Raw genomic sequence first — 26,838 nt, 5'->3', positions numbered from 1 at the left:
AAATCAAAATCAAATATCTAAAGAAAAACTGTACTGAATGCCGCTTGGCAAGTACAACTCAATATCACAAGTCTGAAACAATTCCCAAAACCCGAAAACTCACGGGCAACACAGGCTACAGAAGTGTATAGTAAAGGTTCCAAACTCCAGAATTTCTAACAACCGAAAGAAGGAAAACTAAGTACTAAAGATAGAGTAAGAGGGAGACTCGTCGGTCTGCGGACGCAGCAGATCTACCTCGAAGTCTCTGTAGTCCTCCTGCCTCACTGATAGTGCGCCTGAGTGGAGGTACCTGGATGATCTGCACATGAAAAGAAACATGCGCAGGAAGGGCATGAATACACCACAGCGGTACTCAGTAAGTGCCAAGCCTAACCTCGGTTGGGTAGTGACGAGGAAGGTCAGGGCCCTACTGAGACAAAATATAATAATAATAATAATTTAACAATATAAAAAATCTGACACATATAATAAGTACAGCAGTGAGATAAGACAAGTCAACGAGGTAATAACAACTACAAAAGACAGAGTAAACACAGAGTAAATACAGCTCAATGTCAATGATACCAATGAGCGTCTCCCAGGATACCGTCCTGTAGCCCTTTTCTCAACTGTCCAGTGGATCTCCCGGGATACCGACCCGTAGTCCAACCATCAATGTGCAGGGGGATCTATCGGGAATCTAACCCGCAGTCCCAAAGTAAAAGTGCAGGGGGATCTATCGGGAATCTAACCCGCAGTCCCAAAGTAAAAGTGCAGGGGGACCTATCGGGAATCGAACCCGCAGTCCCAAAGTAAACAAACAAGGCGGGGGTGCTACCGGAATCCCACATCCGTAGTCCCAATGTAAATGCGCAATCACAACCAGAAGGTACACGGAAACGAAGTACAAAAGACAAGCAACAGGTAGTACTGGCCTAGCATGCTTCACGTAGTACAGTTAAGGCAACTTAAGCAATTAGGCAAGTTAATCAACTAAACATGCTTTCCTAATCTAGCACAGGTTATAATTGCAAGTAGAATAAAGCAAATATGAAAGAAACTCAATCTCAATATCTTAAGAAACCCGGATTTTCAACAATTGGCTCAAGTACGCGCCCGTCATCTCGCGTACAAGGCACTCAAATGTCAACGAATACAATCTAAGGAAGTCCCCCGCACAAGGTTAGACAAGCCACTTACCTCGAACCGGCTCAATATCACTAGAAACCGCGCCTTTTCCACGAGTATCCGACTCCAAATAGCCCAAATCTANCTACCAATCTAGTTTCTTAAAAAATAGAAGAGCCAGTGATAATGCTATTGTTATCCAAGAAATCATTAACAACATGTCTTCTTCCAAAAGCTCCAAATACGACATGCTGTTAAAAATAGACCTTCAGAAAGCTTTTGATAAGTTGGAGTGAGATTTTATACACAAAACCCTGATCTATTTTTCACTTTTCACCAAAAATTACAAGGTTCATAATGCATTGTATTTGCACTAGCAATATTAGTATTTTGGTAAATGGTACCAAGACCAATTTCTTTGCTCCTAGTAGAGGCATTCGTCAAGGCGACCCTATGTCTCCCTATATTTTTATTCTTTGTATGGAACTAATGTCTAGGCTTATTGACTACCAAGTAGACACTCTTAGGTGGGATCCCATAAGAATTAGTTCCAAAGGACCCTACTTTTCTCATCTTTTCTTTGCCGACGATCTTACCTTAATGGGAAAAGCAAATAACAAAACTGGTAATTGTATTTACCAATGCCTTAACTTATTTATGGAAGAAACCGGGCTCTCTATTAACTACCAAAAGTCTAGAATTGTTTTTTCAAAAAACTGCCCTCGAGACATTATTAATCATCTAGCTAATCTTTTTAATATAAAGGCTAGTCTTGATTTTGGAAAATACCTTGGGTTTCCCATCCTTAACCACAAGCCTAAGCCTAAGGATTTTCAGTTTATTATTGATAATATGCGTGCTAGACTCTCCCTCTGGAAAACCAACTTCCTCAACATTGCGGGTAGAACCACTTTAGCAACTTCTACTTTAAATACTATGCCCTCCCATGTCATGCAGTACACTCTTCTTCCTAAAAAAGTCCTAAGCCAAATAGACAAGATTCAAAGAGACTTCATTTGGGGTAGTACAAACACTAAGAGGAAAATTCACCTAATTAATTGGAACTCAGTCACAAAGCACAAATCTGAAGGAGGATTAGGTATTCACTCTGCAAAGGACAAGAATTTGGTACTTCTTAGTAGCCTTAGTTGGCGTCTCATAAACTTCCCTCACCACCCTTGGGCTCAGCTCATTGCTAGTAAATACGCCAACAAGAAAAACACTCCTACTTGTTCTTTCATCTGGGCAGCCATTAGGAAAGGTTACAATCTTCTTTCTAGAGGCTTGTTATGGCACCCTACTATTAACTCTAATATGGACATTTGGTCTAATAGATGGATCCAAAATTCCACTACCCTTAGGAACTATATTCAAGGTCCTCTTAGCAAGACTGACCTTTCTATGTCTTTTAATAAAATTATTAATCATAATCAGTGGGATTTATCCAAGATTTCTTTTGACCTTCCTAACGAGCTTTTAATTAAAATCAAGGCTACCCCTATCCCTGCAAGGTCCATGACTAAAAATCTTATAACCTGGGACTCAAATAGCAATGGTATCTTCTCTACGAAATCTTGTTACAATCTTCTAGAAGATAATCATACTCCTAATCCTGATAGATACTGACTTCAAATGGATTTGGGACCTTCATTGCCCTACAAAAATAAAATTCTTCCTTTGGCAATGCATGCACAACAAAATTCCATGCACAACCTTGCACATATTGGCATCAATATTGACCCTATCTGCCCTATGTGCAAGCAAGGAACGGAGGATGCCACTCACATCTTCCTTCTATGCCCAATAGCAAATCGCTTTTGGTCTAGCATGGGCCTTTCCATTAACTATAATAGGAGTGAGCACAACTGGTTAACCTATCTAAGACACGTTCAAAGTGTTGCCTTTAACCACCAATTCCCCTGGATGAGTATCCTCCCCTTTTCGATTTGGAACCTGTGGAAAAATAGGAACAATAATAATATCAACAATCTCAACCTTGATATAAACCCTAGACAGGTCCTTAGCCAAATAGGCGAATACATTTTCTTCACTGAAAAAACCCCTATACTTAAAAGTTCCTTCCCCATTAGCATCATCTGGCATAGGCCCCCTAAAAATACTATTACTGAATATAGATGGAGCTTTCTCGAAACATAATCTTCATGCAGGTTTAGGTGGAGTTTTCAGAAACAGTACGGGCAAATGGATCATGGGCTTTACCAAGTCATGCTATGCTCACAGCCCCATGCAGGCTGAACTATTAGCACTGCAGGAAGGCCTACAACTAGCAAAGGAATTGCCATTTGCAAACCTCGAAATCGAAACAGACTCAACAGAAGCGTTGAGAATGCTAGATGAAGCTTGTAGCACTACTAATCCATGCTTACTCACTTGCAGATCCTTAATGCAACAGTTGAAGTCCCTGGCGATCAGACACAGCTTTAGGGAAGGAAATGCAGTAGGAGACTGCCTAGCAAAGGAAGCTATTAGGATTTTCAAGCCAGGACTATGTTATCGACTTGCACGTCCACCTACTTTTGTTGAATCTTTTTTGGAAAAGGATATGCAAGGTGTTTGTTTGGGTATTAAAAAACTGAATTCTACTACTTGTAATAGCCTAGTATCTCTTAACAACAGTAATGTCCTTAGGGACTATATAACTCCTATGTAAGCTTTTCGTCACATATATATATATATATATATATATATATATATATGCTTCCTTTGTTCAAAAAAAAAAAAAAACTTTTACTAGCTTCTATTTAAAATATCATAACATATCATTTAGGTGAAATACAAGATTGGAATTCCAAAAGTGTGACGAAGAAAATTTAAGATTTGCAAATTGAGCTAATTACTATTTGGCTCTACACGAAATGAAGCAAACCAAATGAGATCAACTGAGTGTCAAAGATATTAATTCTTGAAAAATCTATATTTTTGTCTTTAGTCAAAATTGGAATGTTCAAAACAATTTGCAAGAAAATATCTCAGAGACCGACATACGAAATTTCATAGCAAATCATATACCAATCAAACAAAAATATGATAGAATGGATGACATTGTCCCCTTATTAATTAAAGATCCGGAGTTCGAGCATTAGGAAGGAAAAATTCTTGATAGTGAGCATTTTCCTTTTAATGGATCCTACCTAGAGCGAATCAATATTTGTCTGGTTAGTGAATACTTTTTCCGTTCCACTTTAATTGATTTTTTGATTGTTCTCACGTATATTAAGGAATCCATATTTTAGCATTTATTAACAATGAAATTGACATATTAGCTTAAAATAGCACGGGCTAGCCAGTTCTCGGACTGGTCATTCAAAAATAGCCAGCATTTGCAAAGTCATTGAAAAATAGCCACTATTTTGCTGCAACAGGGACCGGTCCAGCATAATATACTGGAGATTGGAGCACATGTGTATGAACTTCCAGCATATTATACTGGACCGGTATATTATACTGAACTCCAGTATTTTATGCTGGAGTTCCAGTATACTTATGCTGGAACTCCATTATAATATACTGGAGTTCCAGTATACTTGTGCTCGAACTCCAGTATATTATGCTGGAGAATTTTTCGGATTTTGAACAGTGTTTTCGTTCAGATTTATCTTTACATAAAAAGTGGCTAAATTTCGATTACTTTTGAAACTGTGGCTATTTTTGAATGACCACTTGTAAATCTGGCTATTTTTGAATTTCTCCCTTAATTTGTTCATCAAAAATATAACAAATACTTCTAGGCTCTTTACTACAAGAACAACTTTGAAAAAAAGATGTTAATTCCTTCTTAATATCTGAAAAAGATCAAATATTGTGGACCACAAAAAAGAAGCTAGATCACACGGAATACCGTATATACTGAAATCTCTGTTAATATTTTTATATGAAGTGAAATCATTTGATTGACAATACGTGCTTTGCGCCAAAAATTCACTAATATGAGTAAAAAAGGATAGCTCGGTGACAAAATATCTTTCATGCAGAATAATATATAAAAAATGAAATGAAATAATCAAGTTTTGATTGGTCATATAAAAACACATATGAAATGGAAATGCAAAGTTTAAAAACCAAAGTCAATGCCAACCTGTTATGGAGAATTCTTTCTATTGTGTGAATTACATGGACTGCAATATTATGAATTAAGCTAACCAATTGGAAAAAAGATAGACCATAGGATTCCAAAGAACAAACTCTAGCTAATTCCTTGACTTAGGGCCTTCACAAATTATTCACAAATAATTAAATTATCATGTGATGATATAGCTGTGATCTTTGACTATAGTTGCAATTATTTGTTTGGACAATTAATCCTACCTAAAAGGCTTAAATTAGAGCTTTTCCATTCTCTAGGTAACATTCTCTCCACCTTTGTTTTAGATTTTCAAACATGGCTACAGGTTTTGGTCAATCCTATTTGACTAAAAGAGAAAACAAAATATACCTCTCTAATCTTTTGTCAAATCAGAAGCAACAACTGTATAGTAGCTGGTTGTTTGTCGAGGAGAAACTAGAATTTGAAGTTTATGAGTTCAGAATTTTATATATTTTAAATTATTGTGTGCTAAATTAATAATTAATAAATATGAATTTTTTAAGACAAATACAAATTTTGGGCCAAAACTATTGAATCGGATCGAGCCCATAGCTTCTACTCTCCTACTACCCCTGATTATTTGCCAGCATCTTTCATGCATAAATACAAATATATGTAAAGGAATGAATTTAACTTATACGCTCACTGAACATGTGAAATAATTTTATTCTATTAGCGTATTTTAATATATTATAGCAGATAACGCACTTTATTTTTTCACGTTGATCATTCCATTTTCAAAGACGGTTGCCTATAATTCTGATCTGTTACATTTCCAATGTTGAGAAGTAAAACTCAATATAAATTGAGTCCTTTTATTGGAACCTAGGAAAAAAAAGTGCAAAGGTTTTTCTCTGTATCCGAGCAGCGAAAATCAAAATATTTTTTGTCATTTTCCTCTTCAATTTTGCTTTATTTCTCACCCTTCCGGCCTTCCCTAGTTTAAAAACAAAGTGAAAGACAATTTTGATATTATCTCCAAAGCATAATATAATTAAGCAATGTCACATCAAACATTCATAATCAAACCATTTTGTGCACGAGTGTATTACCAATTATCATTATGTTTGCGATCAAGTTTGTCACAGTGCTCCTTGATTATTGGCCCATTTTGTGCATATATTCCAAGATTCCCCCCCCCCCCCCCTCCCCCTTTTTTTTTTTAATTATATATATGTAGGAGATTAAGGTGGCAACTTCAAAACCATCCGAATTTAAACGTGAATGTGCTACAATCATTCATAGCAAAGAAAAAAGAGAGGATGGACGTAATGCTTACCTTACTAATGATCGAGGTACTAAGGAATTTTGCATGTCAAGGTTTGACAAACTTGTAAAGGCTAACTTTCTAAATGTATGTCGAATTAATCAGAATTCATGCATGTTGCTAAATTCAGTCACATCTTACCTAATTTGGTGTCTCTTCGATCAATAAGAGTCAAGAAACACGGGCCCTGTATTAATCTATATTTTATTATTCTCCAATACGTTTAAGAAAATATATACATATATATAGCTTTTGCGAGAATGGTATCAAGAAATTATTGAGAAATTTTATATGGATTTTGATATGAAATATGTTATAAGTCTATAAGTCATTATTGTTACCAAATTATATATCTTTGTTTATGCCACTCGATTATTGCACCTATATTCTTGGAAAAGACATTATTATAACTGGTCGGAGAATTTCCTCTTGATGAATTGTCAACATATTTTGTCATTTTCTTTTATAAACACACGAATTAATTTTAAAAAAGTTGAATAACGAAATCTTGAGTACGCATAGGATATAAAATTGCAGTTTGTACCTCAAGCTATTTTATGGATTTAATGCAACTGCAGTTACTATTTACTAATTAGTCCCAAAATAAATGTATATATTTTATTTTAGTGCAAATATTGTATCTTTAGCAATACAACTCCAACATATAATGGATCTTTTAGTGACACCACAGGTGAATTCCACTTCGACAAAACACGGGAGAGATATTAGGTATATAAATAGACAGACCTCAGACTCTAGTGACGCATTTTAAAGCAGTGAGGGCCTAGGCCCAAAGCGGATAATATCACTAGTGGGTTCGGCTGTTGCATATGGTATCAGAGCCACTCCGCGTGCAACCTTGAACGGTGAAGGGGCAAACCTCAGAGGACGTTGAGTCCCTAAGGGGGGTGTATGTGATACCCTAGGCAAATCCCACATTGACAAAACACGGGAGAGATGCTGGGTATATAAGTAGACAGACCTTAGACTCTAGTGACACAGTTTAAAGTCGTGAGGGCCTAGGCCCAAATCAGACAATATCACTGGTGGAGTGGGCGGGTACACTTTTGCTAACCTTTAAAAGACCAAGCCGGATTGTTTACCTTTTGTCTTAGAATTCTTGTCCAGCATCTAGTATGTTAGATTCTTTTTAATTTTTTTTTATTATACATAGGGGATGAGAAAGGAGTTATTTCCAATTACGTAAATCAATAGTTCAAACGCACTCAAAGGTGGGGCATTTCCCATTTTTATAGGAACTTCTGTACCAGAAATAATGGTATCTCCAATTATAGCCCCTCTGGGATGTAAAATATATCTCTTCTCACCATCCCCATAGTGTATGAGACAAATGTATGCATTTCGATTAGGATCGTATTAGATGGTTTCAATTCTACCATATATGTCTTTTTCATCCCGTCGAAAATCGAGTTAATATATGGCCTGAAATCGGACTCCCTACCAACAAGGTGAAGATTCAAATAGTCAACAAATTAAACTATTAATCCCCATCTTGCATGTTGAATTGTTTGCAGGATATGTGTATTCTAATTTTAATATTAGTTGCGCCAAATTGTCATGCTAAAATACATGTCGATTGACCATCAATTTATTATCCAAAACCGATAACGTCCATCCATCCCTACTTCAAAAAATTGCAATAATATGATATTTTTTGAACTGGTCTTTAATTTTTAACCCCTGCTTGTTTCATGCCAAATTTCAAGGTCAAAAATTAAAATTATTGCTCATGGGATAAGCAAGGAACAACACTAGTTAAACTCTTTTCTGTCCTGGGGCAAGCGAGAACAAAAAATTAATAAAATCAGCCACTTTTGAAGGCTATTTGTTTACTTCACTCTCCATACTTAAAAGCACATCAAAGTGAAAGAAGGTTGGAAATAAAAATACCAAAAGCGAAAGGTAGCAGAAGGATTTGTTCTTTTCCTTTTCTTATTCTGTTCTTTATCTAAATTCAACAAAATGTTAAACTTCCATACTGTCAATTTCCAGTTCATATTTGACGAAATTGACCATAAAATTCACTATTATGGTCATAAAAAGACAAATGCGCGCCTTTAAGAACAAACACGACAAAAAGGCTAGTAAGACAAAGGTGAAACCCTAGATAATTCAAAAGACAAAAACTAGGAAAAATGACACTATAGTCGTTGTAAAAATAATTGCCGAAAAAATGTACGAAATTGGTAAATATATACATTTTATACATTTTCGGCTACTAGATCGTTTCTGACAGAAGCTAAAAATGATAATATCCCAAAATACTACAATGTAACTGAAATAAAAGTTACAAATGGACTACAATAACAACACTCGAGTACTTAAGTTACTGAAGCGTTTCTCTGATATCAACATGAACAAGGGTAATAAATTAAAATAGTAAACACAGAAAAAAGAAAGAGAAACACTACAGTAAAAGAAGTAAAAAACTTCATCCTCCTAATAAAAAGACTAATTGATTTCAAAATTCACCTAAGGGGAATTTTTCAGGAAATCTCATAAGTCACTACTCACTACACAAGGCAATAGAGAGATCAAGATTAATAACACTATGTTTTTCAGAAGAAGAAAGCCAGTGGTACTCGTGATGATTCAGGTTGGAACCCGAGTATGAAGAAATTGCCTCACTAATTTCACTTATTGTGGACGAAGTATTGCTTCTTTGAATTGAAGGATGGTGCAATGAGAGAGCCAACGATAATCTACAATCGTCGTCTTCTTTTTCTTCTTCTTCTTCTTCTCCTACATTTTCTATTTTCCTCGAGCCCTCGAATTTGCACTTCTTTGATGATTCCCGTTTTGAATCTTGTTGCTTGGCCGCCTGAGCAACAAACAATCAGTTATAATAGCTAAGACGATTTTCTATAGTTATCTTTTCGATCTTCTGATAGTGCAAGATTAAGTTGACAAAGCCAATGTTTATAATTAAGTTAAGCGCAATTGTAAGCTAACACTTTGCAATGATAAGATGGTCAAATTGTATATATCAACTTATGTATTACACAGTATAGAGAAAAAACAACACCAACCAGTGTAATCCCATAAACGGGGTATGGAGGGTAGGATGTACGCAGCCTTACCCTATTCTGGAAGGACAGAGAGATTGCTTCCGATAGACCCTCGGCTAAATAACAATATTTTATTTAGACCACAGTATAGAGAAGCAGAAAAAATAGTACCAAAAAGATCACTCATTATACATATTAAATAATGTGGTCCACGGTTGTAAAGTCACTGCTGCTTTCATATTGTACTATAGTAAATGTATTAAATGCCATTTGAATTTTGTTATAAGATCCCAAAGAGACTTTCACAATTGCCTTCCACAATTGCATGGCTTTTTAACGTGCCAGATAACAACCAGAAATTATGTCAAACGCTGAGATTAAAGTATGAAGAAAATACAAAAGCTTAGGTAGAAAGACCAAGTAACGTTGGAATATAATGAATGCATCATGAAATTTCTCATCAACGTGTTTACTTATGTCAAAACATGACCAATGCCTAATAAATATACTCTCAACAACCCATCCAACAATAAATACATATATACCCTCAACATATATATAAAGAATTTTAACTTCAATATACTAACGGCATAGAGGAATACTTATACTGGTTACCTAAAAAATAAGCGAGATGTAAGAGTTTAACTTATATATACTGACAATGCAAAATACTTTTTTACACCATCAGATTACTTAAAAGATATATACATGTGACCCCATACAAAAAGTGAAATTTATAATCTTGAAAACGAACCAGGTTATAAAAGTCAATTAGTAATTTGACGATGTTTATAGTTGAAACTCAATTAGTACAACATGTTATACACACTAGTAGTGTAAAATCCTATACATTATCATTGTGTACAAGCTAAATCCATATGATTTAGAACCTTATCTTAGTTACTCATATGCTTCTTCTAATTCTAACGTCAAAATGGAAAGTTTCCTAAATGGCCACCAATTTAAGCTAATTAATTACAAATAGATTACCCCATATTTCATGGTATCAAGTATCAACTAATGTGCCAAAAGTAACAACTCTGTCTATACTAAACTTGTTTTTCCATTTCTTTTGTGGGAAATACATGGTCATGCTTGTTTTATTTTCTTGTTATGGCAAAATTAAAAGCAAAACAATATAAAGAAGAAGCACTAAACAACAGAAGAGAAAGCAACATCAACTTTGTATTTCAACTACTTTCAGTACTAAGTGTACCTAATACCCTATAGAATGAAGACTTATAGGCTTTGCCAGTTGTAGACACAATGTACTACAACACGCAGAAAATTTCACAGAGAAAGGCAAGTAAAAAAGAAAAGTATACTGTATGACTAGAGTTGAATCTTGAAAATAGACCTAAAAAAAAATACCAACAGTGCACTCAACCTCTCATTCTAAAAAAGCTGCACAAAAGAAAATACCCCTACTTATACCAAGAACTTAGGAGTCGTTTGGTACGCAGACTAAATTATTCCAGGATTATAATCATTGGACTAATTTATCTCACCTGGGAGCAATGGCTAAGTCAGAAATTTTCCCAAAGGTGTTCAAACTAGAAAGAAGTGAAAAAAAATTTCCATATATATTGTGTACCTCTAAAAACTAATATTTTAAATAAATACTATAAATTTTCGACGAAACAATGTAGCTTCGCGCTTGCCTGGGAGGTGAATAATATAATCCCAAGTTTGATGAGATAAGGTGGGATATTATCATGTTTGGTTGACGGTATAAATTTATCCTGGGATAAATTTACCATCGACCAAACATGGAATAAATTTAATTTCACGCCTTATCCCACCTTATCTCGGGTACCAAACCACCCCTTATAACTAGCAGTTGGAACCAAAAAAGAGAAGTATAGGGTTATTGGGATATGTACCTTGAAAATTTCAGATTCTTGAACTTGAGGATTAAAACTTTGAAAGAAATCTTGTGGCAGAGAGAAATAAGTACTGTTGCACAAAGCAGGATGAGCTGTTTCTCTTTCTCTTTCTGTTTCACTTTCACCACAAGTCTGTTGCCATATGAAACCATTCTCTCCTTCTTTTTTCCTCTCTTTTACTACACTTTTATCAGCCATACTATGGATGTAATCATCTTTACTGTACTGATTGGCCACTGCTTCACGTATTCTCTGGCTGCAGTTTGTAGTCTTGATTCTAGCTCTAAGATGAATTCATAACAGTATTGTGTGAGACAAAAAGTTAAAAAAGAAAGATAGAGACAAGTAGAATTCGCGATGTTAGTCTTACTTTTGTTACTAGGTTCTAATTTACTTAATAATTTGGATAAATAAGTTGCCAAACCCCCGAGTTATACACTAGCTCTTGGGGGTGGAGCCAGCCCTTTAATTACGGATTTGGTAGTTTTTTTTCAAATTAAACCTTATATTTATCTTAAAAATTTAATTGAATATGTGCAAAGTATAATTTCGAACCTAGTAACTTAAAAATTAAAATTCTGAACCCATAAACTTTAAATTCTGACTTTGCCAATTACAGGTAATGTAAACAAATTATCGAGGTAATTTAACTTGTAGTAACATATTATATGCCTTAATCATTTTAGAAAAGTAATCTCATTTGTTATAAATTGTTACTTGTAGTTGCACATTAATTGACACTATACGATATAAAGTAAAGATAATGATGACATGTCCAGGCCATAAATGCAAATCCTTTTTGTTTCTAGGCAAAACCCTTTTTGAGACTTGGGAAACTGAGGCCATAAAAGATTACAAACTCACCTTTTTGTGGGTTGAACACTGTTAAAGTAAGGAGAATCTGATCTTTCAATTGGACTAAAAGATGGATCGTAAACCAAAAGCTTCTGTTGCTCAATACACCCTTCTTCTTCTTGATGACAATCATGATTTTCTAGAGATTGTTTTCTTTGTTGAGTGCTGCTTCTATCTGTTGTTCGTGAACAAAACAAAGCACAAGCAAACAAGAAAAGGTTAAACTATATGCATAATAAAAAAAATTATTTACACATGCCTACTAGAGTAGTAGAATATAAAAAAATAGTATCCCCGTGCACAAGGTATCCTGCGTTCAAACAGAGTCCAGGAATTACCGCATACCAAGGGATGTGATCAATAGCGAAGCCAGAAATTTCCCCAAAGATGTTCAGACTTAAAATAAGTGAAATAAATTGTTCATTAAAGGGTGTTCAATATATGTTATATATCTCTAAAACCTAATATTTTACCTATATACACGGTTTAGTTTTTCGACGAAGGGTGATCAATTGACCACCCTTAGGCCAATGTAGTTTCGCCCTAGGTGTGCTGCAAACAACCTACCTTAATTCAAGCATTAGCGATTGCTTCCACAGCTTGAACCCATAACATATAGGCCATACAGAGACAACTTCATCATCGCTCTAGACTCCCCCTTCAGGAATAAAATATACTAGATTGATTTTTCTAAAGGACTTTACAGTGTGTATAGAACGTAAATATCAAACAAGTAGGAAACAGTGTACAACATTCACAATCTAGTCTTAGCATGGGAGAACTACTTTCACACAAATTTGGACATAGAAAAAGGATTTAGTTTCTACAAAACTATCAAAATGAAAGGAATTCTAGTAAATGGGCATCAGAAATTCAACTAGTAGACGACTTTGATTACTTTAAATATGCCAATATTAGAAGATCCAAAGGAATGGTTGCTTCATTTCTGTGCTAATGGAATTTAATCAAGAAAAGAAACTGCATTGGGAAAGAAAGATGCAATAAATGAAGTGAGTAGTAAGATAATTTCCCAAGATATGTTTAGTTGTTAGACATTCAAATGTGAAAAGATCAGCTCAAGAAATTCTAATAGAGGAAACTTATAAAGAATTCACATTCTACTGCACATAAACACAAAAAGATGTACTCATTTCAACAGTCCATAATGAAGAACATTAAATACTTAGAATAACAAAGAACAATGTTTTAGTTACAGAATGGATTTTTTTTTCACTTTTTCCCACACACACATAAATTGAGAAATCTTGAATTACCTTGCCTGTTGACTTCACTTTTCATGCTTCTATACATCTGTTATCATGAAAACAAGTATACCATGTAAACTTAACAAAATACAACCCCCAAAAAAAAAAATAGAAGAGCCAAAAAAATGGATATTTAGAATCTAAAAAACAAACTAACCTGAAGATGACTTTTAACATGAGAAATAGTAAGTCCTCTTACATCCATCATCTGAAGAACAAGCTTAGGAGTAGCCTCTACATATATTAACAAACAAGCAAACCAAACAAAAATTACAACATCAACAACAACAAAAAATTCAATAAAATCTCACAAGTGGGATACGGCGAGGGTGTTACATAGGCAGACCTTACCCCTACTTTAAGAAAGTAGAAAAATTATTTCCGATGTACACTCGACTCAAGGAAAAAATGCTAAATAAAGCAGTAACAGCAGCAAAGTAAGACGATATGGTAACCAAAGAAAAACCAAAAGAAATTATAAAAAAAAATAAATAAATAAATAAAAATAAAAAGTTACATAGAAGATGAAGAAGAGAATTAAAACTTACTATCTTGGCCACCAAGTTTTTCAATAGCATGAAGAAAACAATGATGAAGATCAGGTGTCCATCTCAAACGAGGTACTTTTGATCTTATATATTGTCTCACTCCACCATTTCTTCCACAATTTCCCATTCTTCAATTTCTTCTTCTTCTCAAAAAAAATCTCTTCAAATTCCAAAATGGTATTTTCAAGACTCCTCTTTTTCACCTCTATCCCTTCAGTTTCCACCAACAGAATAAATGGAAAAAAAAAAGTGGGAAACTAAATGAAATTTCTCTAGATAAAGACAGGAAAAAAGAGAGCTATGTTCTTTCTATATAGAGGTTGAACAAGAGAGAGATATCTGGCTTAAGTTTAGACTTAGAAAAGAGATGGTTTTTGGCAAATCCCGTTGAAACTGTCTAGGTTTAAAGCAACAACAAAAAGTGTAATAATTATGTGTACAAAGAAAGATCACGAGAAAAGCAAATTTTTCAGTCTCTTAATTCTCTGATATATTTGATGTTTGTTTGCTACTACTGTAAAGAAAAAATTCTCATCACGAGCTTCTGATATAGTAGTATATATATCTCTCTTTTGTATTCTATTCTCACCTATGGCTTTGTATTTTCTTTCTTTTTTGCTCTGTCTGTCTGTGCCGAAATCATTACCAATACAAATAGTACCAACTGCTGCGCTGCTGCTTTGACTCTCGTTCCTTTTACTATTTCTCTCTCTCTCTCTCTAGAATCTTAATACGCCAACTTCGTCATCATCACATATGCCCACGAAACTTATTATTATGGCAACAAAAAAAAAATAGGAAAATGATAATTGTATACAATATTCCTTTCCTCCCAACAAAATTTTTAGATTTCCTCACAAAGTTTGTGGTGCAATGGTAAGTACGGCTCTACTTCGAGTCCTGAGTATGGTATTAATTTTGTTAGGGAGCGCTTTACCCTAATGTGAGAACATACGGCGCGAATCCGGATTTAATCGGACCCCAATACGGATACCGGACACCGGATGAGGAAAAAAAGGAATTCTGATTTCAAGGGATAAACGAGTTATTGTTTAACCACGGCTTTGTTTATGTCTTTTATACATTTAAATAATTAATAATTGTGATATGTAGTATTTTTATTGAAAAAATTAAAATATATAAATTTTATTTCAAAAAATTTATAGATTTTATGTTCAAATGTGCGATCAAAATAAAGAAGTATTGACTCTCGAAATCGGAACTGTATCATTCTAACCTACATATGGTTCTCGAATATACATGCAATGTTTCATTTCTTAAAATTTTATGTTGTACCCATTACTAACAAGTGTAATTTAACATGATGTAGAAGGTTTTTACTAGCTTATATTATTTTTTAGGCTATTAGTTTATTGATTAACAAAATTTAATAACTTCTAATTAAGTGACTTGATAATTTAATAAAAATTTACACTAGAAGCTTCTATATAAGTTCAAATCTTTTCAGAGTTTAAATTGTATGCACTAAAGGTGACAACAAAACTGAACAATTAGGTCACTTATTAATTATAAGTAAATTTCCTTAGAAAATTAGAAATTATAAATAAAATCAATCATAAGTATTAATTGATAATTAAATAAATTTATAAAATTAAGGTCGGCGTCTAATCACACCCTTTGGGTAACGTATATAGTATACGATCACAAAGTTAGAGTATTTTATTGATATAGAAAATCGTTACTCAAGCTTATATTTAACATTACTTTGAATTCCCCCTACTCTTTTGACATGTAGGTTGCTAATTTAGTGGGCGTACGTTTGGACAAAAGAATTGTAAAATTTCAAAAGAAAAGTGAAAAAAAATTTCAAGTGAAAATGGTATACGAAAATTAGAGTTGTGTTTGGATATGAATATAATTTTGGGTTGTTTTTTACGTTTTCTGAGTGATCTGAGTGAAAATTTTGAAAAATAATTTTTTGGAGTTTTTTAAATTTTCGAAAAATCCCAATATGCTTTTTTAAGTGAAAATTAGAAATTTTATGAACAGACGCTGATTTCGAAAAAAAGTAAAAAAAAGAAATTCGAAAAGAAAGAAAAATTTTTCTTAGGTCCAAACGGGCTCTTAGTCGTTCAAATTATTATTTTTCCTTATTCGTATTTCAGGATCTTTCCTGGTTTCATATAGAGCATGGGGCTCTCGTACCATATGCGTAGCTGTCTGCCTATTCTACTCTGAGGTGGTATCAACTGATCAAAAAACATAAATTTAGGAATATAATGGTTCTTATTATCCAACAAAAAAAAGGTTGAGGTTAGAGGAGGACAAAGATACAGTATATTATACTCACTATTTTGTTCATTTTACTACAGTTTTTGTTTTAAAAACTATATCTATGTATTGTTACTTTGTGTTAAAGTGAAACATTTGAACTGATCATATTTTAGTCCGTATAAATTGAATGTTTGATTTCCTTTTTCAAGGGTCAAGGTTGTTACTGTATCACCACTGAATAATTTAATGTGTATTTTAATAGTTTTTTATGTACGTAAAAGCTTTAATTTTATTGTACTTTACATATTGTTGTTAAATATCTTGTAAAAAAAACAGTAGTAAGTAAGTCTTTCTTTTATTTCACATTGCTATTTGTCAAAGTTGACCGTCATGCATCATGACACTAATCCAGGATACCACGTTCAACTCATTTGGACACACATTTTTCTTATTTTATTAAGAAACTATTATAAATATAACTAACGTGTCGGCCAATAATTTGCCTTAAAATCTAAAAAGATTGAGTACATGTGCTTGAATTTCTGCTAGTAAGTTTTTCGTAGAAAAAAATCGAATAAAAATCATCTAATTAGTTTGTTTTAGGTGAATCGAATGAGCAAATTGTCAATTTACATGGAAATTATGAATAAATACAGAAGCTATATTTATTGTGATCATCCAAATTCCCATGGTACTTATAAATCTGTTACAATTTTCCTAATGTTTATAGCCTAAAATATCAAAATCCATTTTATACACGTTCCAGTTAAGATAGAAAAGAAATGGTTAAGTTGAAGAGTGCTAATTTTTTATAATATATCATAATTCCTCCATTAGCATAATAAACAAACCAAATTTTCTCATTGTATCATGAGAAAGGTTTCTTGCCTTGTATTTATATTGCCACATGAGATTACCCACATTTAAAAAGTAAAATTAAATAATATGGATGATTTATCGCCCACGATTGCAGTAAAAGTACATTAACATATTCAAGAAAACTTTATATTAAATTATACTTTAAAGTATGGTCTAAATAAACGATATAAATAGTAGAGTAATATTCATATAATAGAGTCCAACTATATGTATTTTTATTGGTGGCTACTTCCAATCTCAATTTTGAAACATTAATTCAACAAACAAAAGTAAGAATAATAAAAATTAACGTGAAAACCATATTGGCTATTGCCCAACGAGGTAAGACCGTAGGAGAGATTATCCAGCTATCCAAAGTCAAGACACAAGTCTTTTTCTCTCTTCCCTTTTCTTTCACAAAGTCAAGACAGACAAAAGTCAACATTACCTAAAACAAGGCAAAAGATAAAGAAAGAGTCAATATTCAGAAAAGGTTATCAAAGAACTAGTCTAGGGACTAACGAATCAAATCTGAACCGTCCAATAGATTTTTTCCTAAGAAATCAACGATAGTAGGACGAAGAGCGAGTGAGGATAAGAAGGTAAATTAGTCAAAAGACGGTTTCCGTACGTAGAATTTGTATCAAAATTATTCACGTTCATGTACGTTGATAGTGCAGGTTTATTTACATAGCCGGTGCCGATAATTTGAAAAACTAAGCTCCTCATTTTAATTTTTGCATCCTAAATTCCTGCTGAAATTTTATATTTAGTAGCTTTTTAAAACTTTCCATTTGGCATATTAAAGAATAAAGACCACAATATAATTTGAGGGACGCTCCTAAACTGAGTGGTTATATTTCCTAGCCGCACTTGAAACCTCACTCGATTGCAACAAATCCCACAAATTTTCACATATACAATCAGACCTATTATATTTTTGAATGATATAGTAAAGTACGGTTATATAGGACATAAGTATAATATAACATAACATAAAAGATCGGTTCTGAGAATACTCTTTTACAGTAAATGATTATTATGTGGGGATGTTGTTATAGAGAAGTCTGATTGTATTAGCAATTCCATGTCACGTGTCTAAGGTGTGGAAATTAAAGACCAATTTAAGGTCCGTTCGAGCAATCTACCTTGAGATATATTTCAATTTTTATAGATCGAAGGGCATTAATGGGAAATGAAGATTTGTCCCAACTGATTATTTGTCTCATAGTTTTAATTGATTTTAGTTTTCGCATTTCTTGTAAAGTGAAAGGTCTATATTTATTCCACTATTTTAGCTTCAATTTGATTAAATAAGATCTTTACTCATGTGATTTACCTAAATAGGGAGATTCAACTTTTGTTATGCCAAGAATGTGTGACAAGAATTAATCTACAAAAAGGAATATCTTCTTAATTAGGAGGTCTTGCACACCAGAAGATAAGTCCTACTAAAACAAAATCTGAAAACTTTACATCCCAAAATTTATGGATAATACATATTTTGAACAAATAGGATACCAAACATGCATAGGGGAAGACCTACGACTCTCTCTCTCTAGAATGAATTCTCCTCTCAGGTAACACTGAAATGACGAGAAGAACGAAGAATGGAGGGGGAGGGCAACAACGCATGGTAGAAAATTCAAACAATCAATCGAGAAGAACTGGAATTCCACCGTCGGCAGATGCAAAGAAGACGAGGAACATCAATGCTATTCAAGGAGTTGTGCCATTAGGATTAAGTCAAGGATCATCAATGACGCCAATTGCACATGCAGAGCACTCAACTGAAGTGGTGAAGACTCCATTGAATCCGGCAACAACTCCGGTGATTCATTCAGGTGGATCATGGGCGGATAGAGTGGAGGCAGAAATTATGGAGACAAATGCGACAAACAAGGTACAATTGAATACAATAACTAATTCATGGAGTAAAATTGTGGGCACAGTACCAAGTAGTGAAGGATTAGACCTAAATAGTGAGGTAACAGCTGGGGAAAATGTCAAAATTACAATGGATGATATTAAAGATGAAATCGTATACTGGAAAACAGCAGTTATATGCTATGTATTGGGATCAAATCCACCATTGACTGTAATTGATGGATATTTCAGAAGAATATGGGGAGGTTTGGGGATAGATAAAATTGCACAAGTAAATAGAGGAGTGTTCCTGGTTAGATTTCACACTGTTGAAAGTAGAATTCAAGTCACTAAAGAGGGAGTCCAGATGTTTGACAAAAAGCCTATTGTAGTGAAGCCTTGGGAACCATATATGGATGTAAGTAAGGAAATGTGGATAGAATTCCAGTGTGGATAAGGCTGAAAGGTTTGGATATCAAGTATTGGGGAAGAATGCCTTAACAAAGATACCTGGATTGGTTGGGAAGCCATTAAAAGCAGATAGAGCTACTACAAATAATGAGAGATTAGCATTTGCCAGAGTACTTGTTGAAGTGTCAAAAAATCAGCAATACCCTAAGCAGGTTATGTTGAGAATGAGGTGGGGAGAATAGTGAAGCAAGAGGTGAATTATGAATGGAAGCCAACATTATGTCCAAATTGTAAAAATTTTGGACATGAGTTACAAGATTGCAGGAAACTACATAGAGAAGAAGCAGAAACTAGGAGAAAGCAGCTGGAACAGGGGGAGAAAACAACAGAAGTCCCTATTCAGAATAAGGAGAACAAAAGAGATGAAGGCAAAGCTAAAGAGAAAGTGTCAGAGAAACAACAGAGTAATCCCATGGCTATAACAACAAGGAATACATTTGAGGTGCTTAACAAAGGAGGAGACACAGAGGAAGTGAGACAGAATAAAGTTAGTTCTTCCAACCCTGAGGGAGAACTAGTGGAGAAGGGTCAGGACATGGGAGGGGTGGGGAAAGACCCCTGCCCAATGGATAAGATAGGCTTCTGGAATGTAAGGGGGACTAAACAGACTAGATAAACAGAGAGAAGTTCATCTGTTTATGCATAACAGTGGAGCTAGTCTGTTTGGTCTCCTGAAAACAAAGATTAAGAGATCAAAAGCTCACAGAGCTTCTCTTAATCTTTGTGAGGGGCGGTCCTTTACAACAAATTTGGCTCAGCGTCCTAAGGGAAGGATTTGGTTACTGTGGAAACCAATCATTTTTGAGGTGCATATTCTAAAAGCTACTGATCAGTTGATTCATAGTATAATTAAACATAGAGGAACAGGGGTGAAGATTAATGTAACCATGATATATGCATACAATGATATAGCTCTAAGGAGGAATCTGTAGAAGGATATAGAAGAAATATACAAGTACAATCAGGGTCCATGGGCAGTGATGGGGGACTTCAATAATGTGTTGAATACTGATGAAAGAATAGGCAGTAAAGTAATAGTGGCTGAAACAAAGGAGTTCAAGCAATGTGTAGATACATGTTGCCTTCAAGAACTTAAATCTACTGGTGCATTCTACACTTGGAACAATAAACGGAGTGGAGAAGATAGAGTAATGAGTAGAATTGATAGAGTATTGGTAAATTTTGATTGGATGTCAATGATACCTACTTCAACAGTGCACTATATGACTGAGGGGTTGTATGATCATAGCCCAGCTATCATTAGTTGGGATAATAGGAAGCAGATGGTTAATAGGCATTTCAAATACTTCAACATGTGGAGCATGGATCCAGATTTCAAAGGTAAAGTAGCAGAAAGCTGGAGTACTGGAATTAATGGGACAAAAATGTATCAAATTGTAGGGAAGCTGAACAGATTGAAGAGAGTACTAAAGCAACTAAAGAGAACAAAATTCAGTAATATAGAAGGAAAAGCAGAACAAGCCAAGAAGGATCTTGAGGAATGTCAGCAGCACATGCAACAAAATCCCTAAACCAATGTCTTAGTGAAAGAGAGCAGAAACTGGCAAGCAGATACAGGAGATACAAGGAAGCAAGTGACCAGTTCCTGGGGCAGAAAAGTAAAGTACAATGGCTGAAGCAAGGTGACAAAAATAACAAGTACTTCCACAGCTACATAAAGGCAAGAATAAATGCTAATAAGATACTACCTATTAAGGATTCTAAGGGCAACAAGGTAACAAATGTAGAAGGGATAACAGGTGCTTTTGTGGAATTCTATTCAAACTTGCTAGGATCTACTACAGACAAAAGAGATCATGTTTGCAGTCCACTAGTAAGGGAAGGCAAGGTAGTAACAGAGGAGCAAAGACAAATGCTGACAGAAGATTTTACAGAAAAGGAAGTTAAACAAGCATTGTGGCAAATAGATGGTGAGAAAGCTCCTGGACCAGATGGGTGTGGGAGTAAATTTTTTAAAGACAGCTGGGAAATAACTGGTAAAGCTCTGAAGGAGGCAGCACTGGAATTTTTTGAATCAGGGAAAATTGCTGAAAACAATTAATAGAACAGTTATAACAGTGGTTCCTAAAAGTAATCATGCAGAGACGGTTGGGGATTTTAGGCCTATTGCTTGCTGTAATACAGTTTATAAGGTCATATCCAAAATGTTATGCAACAGATTGAAGACTATCCTACCAGATATAATTTCAGAAAACCAGAGTGTTTTTGTAACTAGGAGAACAATCATGCAAAATATCCTAATATGTCAAGACTTAGTTAGACTGTACAAGAGGAAGGCAGCAACAAAAAGCTGTCTTATTAAAATAGATCTCAAGAAGGCTTATGATTCTATAGAGTGGGACTTTGTGGAAGAAATGTTACACGCGCTTAACTTCCCTATGAAATTCATTAGGTGGATCATGGAATGCATCTCAACACCTCAATATACAGTGGCAATCAATGGAGGACTTTATGGGAATATAAAAGGGAAGAGGGGTTTGAGACAAGGAGATCCAATATCTCCTCTACTTTTTGTAATATGTATGGAGTATTTCTCAAGAATTATGAAGCATGTGACATAGATGGAGGGGTTTAGATTTCACACTAAATGTAGGAGTTTGCAGCTGAATCATTTATGCTTTGCGGATGATGTTCTTCTTTTCTGCAAAGGGGAAATTCAATCAGTGATGCTATTACGGAGAGGATTACAAACATTCACTAATTCTTCTGGTCTAACAACAAATGTAGGGAAGTCAAATATATTTGCAGTGAACATGGAAGCAAAAGAAATGGAAGACTTATGTGAAATAACAGGGTATAGCAAGGGCAGGCTCCCATTCAAATATTTTGGAGTCCCAATTTCTTCAAAGAAGCTCTCTAAAATGGACTGTCAGGCACTAGTTGATAAGATGGCTAACAGAATAAACAGCTGGGGTTTAAGGAATCTATCATATGCAGGTTGAGTGCAAATGATAAATTCAGTTTTGATGCACATTCATACATACTGGGCTTCAGTTTTCATACTTCCCAAAGCAGTCCTAAAAAGTATTACAGCAATGTGTAGGAACTACCTATGGGATGGCAAAGTGGAAACAAATAGAGTGCCCTTAGTAGCCTAGGACCTTGTATGCTGACCAAAACAGGAAGGAGGAATAGGGATAAGGGACTGTGTATCTTGGAATGAGGCTGCGATAGGGAAATATGTGTGGGATATCACTCAAAAAACTGACTCATTATGGGTCAAGTGGATAAACCATATTTACCTTAAAGATGTAGACTGGTGGCAGTATAAAGCAGCAAACGATAGTAGTTGGTACTGGAAGAAAATTTGTAATGTTAGAGACAAACTGGCAGACGGATATGTAAAGAGGGGGTGGCAGTCAAGTACAGGGAAATATACAATACAAAAGAGATATGAATGGCTGAAAGGGTCCCTAGACAAATGTCAATGGGGACGATGGGTATGCAGTAAACAGAACATGCCAAAACACAGCTTCATTTGCTGGTTGACTATGCAGAAGAAGCTACTCACAAAGATAGGCTGGGGCACAAGGGGGTGAATACTGATGGCCTATGTGTGATGTGTGGGGATGAATAGGAAACTATAGAGCATCTATTCTATGAGTGCCAGTTCTCCAGCAGATGCATTGGTATAATATTGGAATGGCTAAATTCAGAATTACAAACTTGGAGGGCAGCTATTATGGAGAAGAGTGACAAGGAAGATGGCTGGAAAATTGAGCAGAGAGTTTGCATATGCAGCATTAGCAGCAACCAACTACTATGTATGAAAAGGTAGGAATAAAGCCGTATGGAAGAGTTCAGTGCCTAGACCACATGAAGTCTGTGAGCAAATTAAAGAAGAATGCAAGATTCCTATGGTAGAAGTATTAAACAAGAGAACAAAAGGAAATGATGGAAGATGGATAGAAGGAATATATAGATAGATAGAAAGGAATTGTACAGTCTTCATTTATAGTTAGAAGCATAGTTAACTGCTTTATAGTTTTCTCATTGTATTCCTATTGATGTACTTGTTTGGAGATGAATAAAAAAATTTCATTCCACCAAAAAAAAAATTATTGATAAATTTCAACAATGGTCATAAGTTAAAGCTCTGTAACACAAAAGTCATTTTTGTTATGTTTTAGAATTAATACAATAGTCATTTTGGTATCGCCTAATTAACTTAAATATAAAAGTGACCGAATAATATAAATTTTGGCCAAAAAATTGACGTGGCTTTTTTAGTTCTCTAATTAATTTAGTAAAATGGAATAACAACTTTGATTTGAAATGAAAAATTCAAATTTTGGCCGAAAAATTGACGTGATATTGTTGGTGTTTTTCTAAGAGAGGCATGAGTCTGAATAGAAGAATCATGATTGACCTTGTCATTATTACCGTGTTTAAAAAGAAGTCTAGTGTAACGATCCGACCTGTCGTTTTGAGCTTTAGCGTGTCGTTCAGTGGTTTGAGGCCATGAGCAGCTTCACTTCAAGTATTATGATTTGTACGCGTGGTCGGAATTGAAATTCGGGGAGTTCGAAGTTGATTTGGGAAGAGAATTCTCATTTCGGAAGCTTTAAGTTGGAAGAATCTGACTAAGGGTTGATTTTGAGTAAACGACCTCAGAATCGGGATTGGAAGGTTACAACAGGTTCGTATGATGATTTTGGACTTGGGCGTATGTCCGGATCGGGTTTTGGATGACCTCGGAGCATTTCAGTGCCTATTGTGGAAGTTAGCATTTTGGGAAGAATTTCATAAATTTGGGTTGCAGTGCGTTTCAATTTTATCGATGTTTGTTTGGGATTTCGAGCCTGGGAATAGCTCTGTATGGTGATTCAGGTATTGGGAGTGCGTCCGGAAGTGGATTCGGAGGTCCGTAGGTTATTTTGGAGTCATTTGGCTAAAGTTAGAATTTGAAGGTTTTTGGTAGTTTGACCAGAAGTGGACTTTTTGATATCGGAGTCGGAACCCGATTCTAGAAGTTGGAGTAAGTCCGTAATGTCGAATGTGACTTGTGTGCAAAAGTTGAGATCAATCGGACGTGATTTGATAGGTTTCAGCATCGAATGTAGAAGTTTGATGTTCTAAAGTTCATTATTTTTGAATTGGGGTGCGATTCGTGATATCGACATTGTTTGATGCGATTTGAGGCCTCGAGCAAGTTCGTAATGTGTTTGGGCACTGGTTGGTACGATTGGTTGAAGTCCCGAGGACCTCGGGTGGATTTCATATGGTTAACGGATTGTAATTTGACTTGCGGGATCTGCTGAAGTTGTTGTCATGGCTGATGCTGGTTTCCTTATACGCGATCGCGATTGGAAATCCGTGATCGCGTAGAGTTGTTTGGGGGCGACTGGTGTTGTGCATCGCGATCGCGAGTCGATGTACGCTATCGCGAAGAAGGAATTAATGGACCATAGATTTTTGCCTTATGCGAACGCGTCGCTTGGTTCGCGAATGCGTAGTTTTGAGAGGTAAATCTTCGCGATCGCGTGTGGAGGTTTGCGATCGCGATTGAGGAATTTCTGGGCAACTGTTGTTGGCCTTCACAATCGCGAGGGGATTTCCACGATCGCGAGGGGAAAGGCCTGGGCAGTGTTCTTTTAAAATCGGGGATTTGGCTCATTTTCACTTCATTTCTTCCATGGGAGGCGATTTTCGAGCAATTTTGGAGTGTCATTTTCAGCAACTTCTATGGGGTAAGTGATTTCTTCTCATTGTGAGTTAAATTGTGATGACCCAAAAGGTCATCTCGTGTTTTAGAACCCAATTCGGGGTTCGGAGGTCTTCAAAACCTCATTTGTCTTTAAAATTGATTTAAGTTGACTTCAGTCAACATTTTGAGTAAACGGACCCGGACTCGTGATTTTACGATCCCGGAGGGTCCGTAGAAAAATATAGGACTTGGGCGTATGCCCGGAATTGAATTCCAAGGTCCCTAGTCCGAGAAATGAATTTTTGAAGAAAATTGTTAAACTGAAAATATAATGGTTTTTAGAAATTTATTAATGCTTGATCTTGTTGGTATCGGGCCCATATTTTGGTTCCGGGGTCCGGTACAGGTGTAATATGGTATTTAAGTCATGCCTTGAACTTTGGTAAGAAATGAGTTTATATGACGTGATTCGGACCCTCAGTTGTGAAAATAGAACTTTAAGTGTTCTTGAGAATTCCATTGATTTTGATGCTAAATTCGTTGTTTAGGATGTTATTTTGGCGATTTGATCGCACGAGCAAGCCCGTATGATATTTTTAGACTTGTGTGCATGTTTGGTTTGGATCCCCGAGAGCTCGGGTGAGTTTCGAATAGGCCACGGGGTGTTTTGGACTTAGAAATTTCTGTTGTTTTGTTGTTGCAGGTGCACAGATGTGTCCTTCTTCGCGTTCGCGAAGGATCTCCCGCGAACGCGAAGAGTAGGTCGGTCTGAAGGAGAAGTCCTTCTATGCGAACGCGAGACACTGGGCTCGAACGCGAAGTGTTAGGGGGCATTACCCTTCGCGAACGCGCCAGGCTATCGCGAACGCGAAGAATGGGAACTGGGGGAGGGGAATACTACACTACGCGAACGCGGCAAGCGGCTCGTGAACGCGAAGGTTAGGGGGGATATACCTTCGCGAACGCGTAGTGTGTCTCGCGAACGCGAAGGTTAATAGGACCGCTGCTTCGCAAACGCGACAGGCTTCTCGTGAACGCGAATAAGACCTGCCCAGTGATTTTAAAACAGAACCTAAGTTGGGATTTGCTCAAAAATTCATATTTTCTTCCATAGAACTCGACCTTGGGCGATTTTTGAAGAGAGATTTCAACACCAAATCATAGGTTTGTGTTCTTAAACTCTTTTCATTCAATTTCCATCAACACCCATTAGATTTCTAGGCCTAAATCTTGTTCGTTAAGGGTAGAAATTAGAGATTTTGGGAGAATTGGAAATTTTACAAATTTGGGAATTTAGACCTCGATTTGGGGTTGAATTACGAAACTAATTACATATTTGGGCTCGTGGGTGAATGCGTAATCGGGTTTTGGTTCGAACCTTGAGTTTTGACCAAGCGGGCCCGGGGGCAAATTTTTGACTTTTCGGAAAATTGTTGGGAAATCTATAATTGTGCATTAGAATTGGTTTCTATGGCTTTAATTGATGTTAATAAGTAATTATGAATAGATTGGGGCGTATTGGAAGTTGAAACTAAGGGAAAAACGGTATTTGAGGCTTGAGTTTGGCCGTGGAATCGAGGTAAGTGTTATGGCTAACCTTAGCTTGAGGGATTATGTATTGTTGCCTTATTTGCTAAATGTTTATTCGTTAAGTACGATGTATAGGTGAAGTGAC

General features: G+C 35.5%; 2 protein-coding genes across 2 annotated transcripts; one reads left to right on the top strand and one right to left on the bottom strand.

The window, feature by feature from the left end:
* Nucleotides 1-8,727: 8,727 nt before the first annotated feature.
* LOC109205462 (putative Myb family transcription factor At1g14600) lies at nt 8,728-14,642 on the bottom strand. Its single transcript, XM_019368174.1, has 6 exons — nt 14,066-14,642; nt 13,675-13,751; nt 13,527-13,563; nt 12,262-12,427; nt 11,395-11,680; nt 8,728-9,324 (listed from the first exon to the last, which is right to left on the bottom strand). The coding sequence occupies exons 1-6, from the start codon at nt 14,190-14,192 to the stop codon at nt 9,010-9,012; spliced, it is 1,008 nt and encodes a 335-aa protein (XP_019223719.1). The 5' UTR covers nt 14,193-14,642; the 3' UTR covers nt 8,728-9,009.
* A 5,833-nt stretch (nt 14,643-20,475) lies between these two features.
* On the top strand, nt 20,476-21,557 carry LOC109205460. Its single transcript, XM_019368171.1, has 2 exons — nt 20,476-21,011; nt 21,068-21,557. Exons 1-2 carry the CDS (start codon nt 20,476-20,478, stop codon nt 21,555-21,557), a joined length of 1,026 nt encoding a protein of 341 aa, XP_019223716.1.
* The last annotated feature ends 5,281 nt before the right edge of the window (nt 21,558-26,838 follow it).

This window comes from Nicotiana attenuata, unplaced genomic scaffold (assembly GCF_001879085.1).
Source record: "Nicotiana attenuata strain UT unplaced genomic scaffold, NIATTr2, whole genome shotgun sequence".
Taxonomy (NCBI): Eukaryota; Viridiplantae; Streptophyta; class Magnoliopsida; order Solanales; family Solanaceae; genus Nicotiana; species Nicotiana attenuata.
This window is presented reverse-complemented; position numbering and strand designations above follow the sequence as displayed.

Coding starts and splice junctions, on each gene's coding strand:
- LOC109205460 (XM_019368171.1), top strand. CDS start 20,476: ATGGGGGACTTCAATAATGTGTTGAATACTGATGAAAGAATAGGCAGT. Junction 21,012..21,067: donor GAGGAATGTCAGCAGCACAT/GCAACAAAATCC, acceptor ACTGGCAAGCAG/ATACAGGAGATACAAGGAAG.
- LOC109205462 (XM_019368174.1), bottom strand. CDS start 14,192: ATGGGAAATTGTGGAAGAAATGGTGGAGTGAGACAATATATAAGATCA. Junction 13,564..13,674: donor ATGTTAAAAGTCATCTTCAG/GTTAGTTTGTTT, acceptor TCATGATAACAG/ATGTATAGAAGCATGAAAAG. Junction 11,681..12,261: donor AGTGTTCAACCCACAAAAAG/GTGAGTTTGTAA, acceptor AATTCATCTTAG/AGCTAGAATCAAGACTACAA.